The sequence below is a fragment of the Denticeps clupeoides genome, chromosome 9, assembly GCF_900700375.1.
Source record: "Denticeps clupeoides chromosome 9, fDenClu1.1, whole genome shotgun sequence".
NCBI lineage: Eukaryota > Metazoa > Chordata > Actinopteri > Clupeiformes > Denticipitidae > Denticeps > Denticeps clupeoides.
The window spans coordinates 13,250,477-13,257,773 of NC_041715.1; the positions used below are offsets into that span (position 1 = coordinate 13,250,477).

Consider the following 7,297-nt stretch of genomic DNA (forward strand, 5'->3'; position numbering starts at 1 on the left):
GGATTCGAACCCGGGTCTTCTGGTTCACAGGCTAGTGTGTTACCCACTAGGCTACTACTCCCCTGTATTTGATGCTATTACTGCTGTTATTAAACACACGTTGGCCGTTACGAAATAGTTAGTGTTAGTAGCTAGTAGTTAGTAGTATTTGCATTATGCTCTTGTTAGTAAGTAAACGTTCACCAGATTGCCGTAAATTCACGTCGCGCCACCTTAACCGCGCGACTGTGACGAACCGGAAGTTCCTCTCCGCCAATCCCGGGCGCGGAAAAGAGAAACATCAACCATGAGCGCCATGACGCTGCTCTCCGAATGAAGACGGCGTCTCAGCTCCGACGCTAGCCACCCCGGCCGCGCGGCATGGCGGACGGCGGGGACCCCCCTTATTTGTCCTGTCCCCTCGTCACTGTCTCGGGTCTCCCCAGCAGCACGACTGCAGGTACCTGTCTCTGTAGAAGCGCTGTAGTAGTATTGCTGCTCTGCGCATGCGCCTGGGATGGGCTGAAAGGGTAAACAGGAAGCTTCATGCGGGCAGGTGTTTGGGGGGGGTGTCAGTGTGTGTGTTTGAATGGGTGTATGTGTTTATGTGTTTGTGAGTTTGTGTGTTTGTATGGGTGTATGTGTTTGTGTGTTTATGGGTGTTTGCGTGGGCATGAGTGTGTGTGTGGGTGTGTGTATGTGTGTAGTTGTGTGTGTGTGTGTGGGTGCAGCCGCTCTGACTCTGGACGCGTCCGTGGCTCTCAGGACGGAACCTGAAGGAATGGCTGCAGGAGCAGTTCTGCGATAAACCGCAGGAGCAGTGCGAGGACATGCGCCTCCACAACGCCGCTTACGTGGGTGACATGGCCACCCTGAGGCGCCTGCTGGAAGAAGACTCCTTCAAACAGTCTGTCTCCTGCTCACCTTTCCCTTGTTTGCATAATGTCACATGTTCTGAATGTTCTGGGTGACGCCCCTGGTCATGTCGGTGCAGGAGGATCAATGAGAAGTCCGTCTGGTGCTGCGGCTGGCTGCCCTGCACCCCGCTGCGCATCGCGGCCACCGCCGGCCACAGCGACTGCGTGGCCTTCCTGATCGACCGGGGGGCGGAGGTGGACCTGGTGGACGTGAAGGGGCAGACCGCCCTCTACGTGGCCGTGGTCAACGGGCACCTGGACTGCGTGCGGATTCTGCTGGAGGCCGGGGCGGACCCCAACGGCAGCCGGCACCACCGGAGCAGCCCGGGGTATCACGCGGCGCGGGTGGGCAGGGTGGACATCCTGAAGGAGCTCATCAGGTGGGTCTGATCCCATAAGCAGCAGGCACCATCTATCTTCTTGTCAGTCTCGGTGGGCAAATAATAAAAGGAAGTATCAGCCGCGTTGGATATTAATACTTTGTCTGTTGCGTGTGTTCATGTAGGGCCGCACGACGCCACCAGGGAGTTTGTATGCCCTCCCCCTGTTGGTGCAGGTTTTCTCCAGGTTCTCCGGTTTCCTCCCGTGGTCCAAAGGCATACACGCTAGGTGGACTGGCAATTCTAAATTGACCGTAGGCGAGAGTGCGTGTGTGTGCGCCCCATGTAAACTAATCAGTGAACGATGCAAAAACAAAGTCATCTCACGACTGGACTACTGCAACTCCCTTCTAGCTGGTCTACCACTATGCACCACTCTTCAACTCATACAAAATGCAGCAGCACGACTGATCTTCAACCTTCACAAAATCTCCACACCGCCCCTCTGCTACGTTCCCTCCACTGGCTCCCAGTAGCTGCACGCATCTACATTCAAAATACTGATGCTGGCCTACAAAGCCAAACATGGAGCAGCACCATCCTACCTCACAGCCCTTATTACACCTCGCACTGCACCTCTTATACTCCGAGCCTCCAGTACTGCTCGCCTGGTCCCTCCATCGCTAAAGGTAAAAGGAAGACTCTCATCTAGACTCTTCTCTGTCTTGGCCCCTCGGTGGTGGAATGAACTTCCCCTCGAGGTCAGAACAGCTCAGTCACTGAGTATATTCAAACGGCAGCTCAAGACCTTCCTCTTTAAAGAATATTTAGATTAACTTGTAAACTTCTTATTGTCTAACTTGTGTACAGAATCTACAACAGAGTGAATAAAAAGATTGTATTCATAGTTGGGGTCCTAGTGAACCGGAATTGATCTCTTCATCGATGGTAACTTGAAAGCACGTTGTAAGTCGCTCTGGATAAGGGCATCTGCCAAATGCCTTAAATGTAAATGTAAGTAATAGTTCATTATGTGAAGCAGTGTTGTTGGAATTAATTAGTTCATTATCATATTTTGTATGGTCTGTCAATTTTTTTTTTTGGTCCAGGTTAGAGACCCTCCAGGCCATGTACAAGATGGGAAAAACAAACCTGGCATGCACACATACACACACACAGTGGCAACCACAAGTTTACTCCTTCATAATGCCAGGAGTTGCTTAGAAGAGCCCATAACACCACCACAAAGTCACAGGTTCAAACCCCACTTACTACCGCTTAACCCTTAGTGTCTCCAGGGGGATTGTCCCTGTAACTAATGATTGTAATGTCTGCTAAATGGCATAAATGATTTTTAAAATCATAAGTTCAAGGAGGCAGAGAGTTGATGCAGCTGTGAAATGAGCTGGCCTTTCCCAACGTGGTCCAGCCATAGAGCAGAAAGCCAAACACAGTCTGGAATCTTGGTAAAGGTTACCTAAGTACTTAAATGTTTTGGGGTCACCATTATGTTTAAAACCCCTCAAATCTTCCAGTAAAAGGTGAAAAGTAATGTGTAAAGAAGTATTTCACTGTATACCTTTTGGTGAGCAGATCGTGTACCGACTTAACTACTCATAGACATTTAAAGCGAGGGCGTCCAGATTTTTGCAGATTTTTTTTCGTTGTATGTGTGGTTTCAACCCCGGTCTGCCTCCTGCTGCTGAGCGAGGGTTGGTGCCAGAATAATCTTGCGGTTCTTCTCTGATGGCCAAAACAGAACATGTGTGATTTAGTGCTACTGTAAACCTCCCCAGGTTCAACGCAGACGTGGACGTCAACCACCAGCTGGGCCCCAGGCCTCTGTTCAGCGCCCGCACCCTCAACACCCTGGTGGTGTGCCCACTCTACATCAGCGCTGCCTACCACCACCTGCAGTGTTTCCGCCTGCTGCTGCAGGCCGGGGCCGACCCGGACTACAACTACACCGGGCCGGTGAGCCGGGAGGCGCTGGGGCGCGGCCTGGCCTCCTGTCTGCTGGACGCGGTGCTCAGGCACGGGTGCGAGCCTGCCTTTGTCAGCCTGCTGCTGGAACATGGGGCTAACCCTGCCCTGGTGCCCTGGGAGGAACCGGACTCCGACGCCATGGGTCGCGGGAAGGTCAACCCAGAGGCGCTGCGCCTGTACCAGGAGGCCAGACGTGAGTGAGGAACAGGGACAAAAAGCCCTAAACAACCAAAATACAACCATTATTATCATATTTTATCCATATAACGTTTTTTAAGTAATATACACAGTCAAAAGTTCGGACACACCTACCCATTTATGGGTCTTGCATTTTTTAAATTCTAGAACAAAACTGAAAACCCAAGACACATGGTTATGTAATAAACAACCAAAAAATATCAAATAAGACAAAAAGTTGAGCTTGCTCAACTCTTGATTTTACACTCTTGGCTTCTCTCCACCACTTTAAGCTAGATAACAGGGACGGTTTATGCTGAACACTTTCTTATCATTCACTCGTGTTTTAATGAGCATCTTACGAAGCAGATTTTGATGATGACAATGGTGAACAAAGCAGCCCTGATGCAACAAATATTAAATATGTCTCTTGCATTGGATTCTACAAAATAGATCCATCTTAGTCTAATTAACCATCCAAACTTATTATCCACATATTATCCAGTTGGTGTTAATAATAATATTTGGTAAATTATGCTATTCAGTTAAGTTGCGCTGTGGGTGTTAACAGCGTAACGGGACCTATTATGGAGTGTTGTACAAATTAACTATATAGAACTATACAGAGCCAAGTCTACTACCACCTTTAAGAAACATTTGAAAACTCACTTGTTTAAAAAGTATTTCAAAAGAGTAACACACACACACACACTCACTTATCAGGGCTCTTAGTTTTGTAACTCACAATTTATGGAAACCGAATGGGAATTGCTGGTGTCTTCTCATTGTAAGTCACTTTGGATAAAAGCATCTGCCAAGTAAAGTAAATAATATTATGGAATGTTCTTTAATTCTTTTTTTATTTTATGATTATGGCAACACATTCTGGAGTAGGAGTGGGGAAGGATGGTGGTTAAAATGTGCAAGGAAATTACTGTATGAGTTGAATGTCCGTATAGAAATATAGTAATTTGAATAGTAATTTTTCTTTATTGCATAGATTCATTTTGCGGTGGTGTCTTCAGAAATAATTAAAAAATATTTAGCAATAAAGTGATAATTATATACTTAAAGCATTGGATGGACTAGACTAGGTATGGCAGGACTCTGGAGAGCGACTAATTTCTCAATGATGCGACCTAAAAAATCGGTGCGACCAGCCATTCAGGGGAAAAGTGTCCGTAAACTCCATGTGGTTCACGCAACAGATACATATTAGGAACTTATTGTATTCTAAACCAATTATATATTGTGAAGGGTGGGGCCTGCCTCTAATTGGCTGTATGTTGGAACGTGCGCGTGCTGCAGTCAGATGGAGAGGCGAGTAGTCAGATTGACAGTGGATGTGGATGTAGCCAACGATTAGAGCTTTAATCAGACCTGAGCCCAACAAGTACATCCTTTTAAAAGCCCAAATCCGACAATATTGTGGCTGCGGATGTCTGCCAACATGACTGTACCAACATAATTATACATTTACACAATTTTTTATGGTCTAAGTTTTTTTTCACACCTCAGACTTTGCTTTCGTAATTGCCAGAAGTAACCCCCATTTCCATTTTTACGCTAATTGAAACACATCACCTGACCGCTCATGTTCCACGCGAGCCTGAGTGTTAGACATTAAATGCAGAAAAAGCAGCAAAACACATGAAGCGATAAATGTACTGGCCCAGCGCCCCCTCTCCACAGATCGAGATGATAATAAAGTTCAAGCCCTTAAAAAAGTTAGACACACCAGTGCAAATGGTGCAAAAAGTTAGTCTATGTGAAAGTGAAGTGATTGTCATTGTGAGACACTGCAGCACAGCACACGGTGACACAACGATATGTGTCCTCTGCTTTTAACCCTCGGTGAGCAGCAGGCAGCCATGACAGTCGCCCGGGGAGCAGTGAGTCTGGTCTGTTTCCTAACCCGCTAGGCCACCGCTGCCCCCTGATCCTTCTGAGCTCTGTATGGATTTTTGTTTGGTTTGGCCCATTCATAATCTAAAAGCATCTAAAATGATTATTTTGTGTTGAATTTCTACCAGGAGTCCCTCGCAGACTGACTCATTTGTGCCGGGTGGCTGTGCGGCGAGCCATGGGCAAACAGCGCCTCCGAAACATCACATCTCTCCCCCTTCCCGATTCCATCAAGAGCTTCCTGCTCCATGAAACCTGAGCGGCCGTGCTGCTGCCACCGCTGCTGCTTGCCGTGGATGAGCTTCGCTCTTGCCGTGTCCCCCGTGTCTCCACTGCCACCAGCTCTCTGGTTTCCTGCTCCCCTCACCACTATTTGGTGTTGATTTCTGATGCTTCTGTTGATGTTGGCATTTCAAACCACTGCAGCGGACTGATTGAAACACGCTACTTAAACTTGGTTCTTCTGGATGTGGAGTGAGGGAACTGGCAACTTATCTCAGGGTAGAGGGTGTCATAATCATGGTTATATATAAGAAACATATTGTTTTTATTTCATTTTATTGTAACATATGATGACTGTTAATTATAATTAATGAATATTCACTACAGACCAGAACGCTGCTCTTTTAAAACATTATTACAAGAAGGAATTTGGGAGGAAATTCGTATGTTTAAACGAATGGAAGGGAAATATTTATTTACAAGCTTCATCAAAAGAACCCCCCTTGCCTTCATCACAGCAGATTTACAGACTCACCTTTCCAGTCAGTGTTTGGATTTAACTTTCAAACCTGCAAATTGAGTGTAAATGTACTGAACACACGCCTGTTCAACAACCAAGATATTGGTTGTTACTCTAGACTACAGATACGGATGAAAACTAGTCAGTTCTGTTTGTTTACTGTATTGCTAATGTTTTTCTTGTAATAAAATGTATTTACGTCAAGTCACATGAAGGACACACTGATCTGTTTGATCGATTTGATGATTGATGATGGATATAAAGTTGTCTGACTCCTACATGTAGGCTAAAGATATCTAAGGCGCGTCTCTTTCCTCTCGCTTATTCACTGATGTGTATGGTTTGAAGAACAATGAATTTTACAAATGCATATTTCTTCCTGGCGTAGTTGCCAGGTTTTGATTTTAAGATACCTGTGATAGTAATAAAGTTCCGTCAGTGTTCTTCCTGCGTTCTCTGGTGAGAATCTGTGAGCATTTTGAATGGACGCTTTGGTTGGTGATGTGATGCTGGGGAACACTGCTTACATCTCCTGTGGCTGCTTGGAAGTGGTGCTTGGAAATGTTTTTTAACGGTGTCTTCGCCCACTACTGAGTCCCCAAGCGCTGAGTGGTTATCATGCAGCGAAGTGCCCCTCAATATAAGGGTCTTCAGTTTAATGCAGGGTTCCTTTGAGGCCTGACTGACTGTTCTCATGCAGCCTTGTTCACAACCGGGCCTCCGAGCACAATTTTCTCCCCACTGAGCCATAACTTCAGCTTTGCCTGATTTTGTCACAGTGAAACCACATCTTGTCAAAAACCACAAACTGTAGGAACAGCAAAGCCTGGGAAACGTCTGTGTCTGCCAGAGGAGCACCAGCAAAGTTCATCGCTCACAAAACGGCTGGGCCTGGACCTGCCTCTGCCAAGGAGGGGAAAGGTGGGTTCACACGCTAGCACACTTTTACTCGAAACCCCCACCCTCATAGCCCGCTGCCTCCTCCATCCTCTTCTTCATATTCCCTGTTAGTGGGAAAGTGATCAAAGCTGAGGAGAAGCAGCAGGCCCAGTGTCAGTTCGTCAGAAACTGGGTCTTGAGTAATCTTCCACTTTTTTTTCTTCCCGTGGCCTTTCAGTTGTGGAACTGGAATGACGCCACAGCAAGCCGAAACCCCAAGAGCAGGGTTGGAAATTAGACTTTCCCATTGGCTTTTGTTCTCCAAAAACCTCCCAAACGTTTAAAGAGCATCGTTGTCAAACGCTTCCTGTCTGTAACCCACTGCAGGACAG

At 46.7% G+C, this 7,297-nt stretch overlaps 1 protein-coding gene across 1 annotated transcript; it reads left to right on the top strand.

The window, feature by feature from the left end:
• Window positions 1-241: 241 nt before the first annotated feature.
• On the top strand, window positions 242-6,234 carry asb1 (ankyrin repeat and SOCS box containing 1). The gene is made up of 5 exons (XM_028992267.1): window positions 242-439; window positions 745-886; window positions 974-1,276; window positions 3,013-3,395; window positions 5,413-6,234. Exons 1-5 carry the CDS (start codon window positions 361-363, stop codon window positions 5,541-5,543), a joined length of 1,038 nt encoding a protein of 345 aa, XP_028848100.1. The 5' UTR covers window positions 242-360; the 3' UTR covers window positions 5,544-6,234.
• The last annotated feature ends 1,063 nt before the right edge of the window (window positions 6,235-7,297 follow it).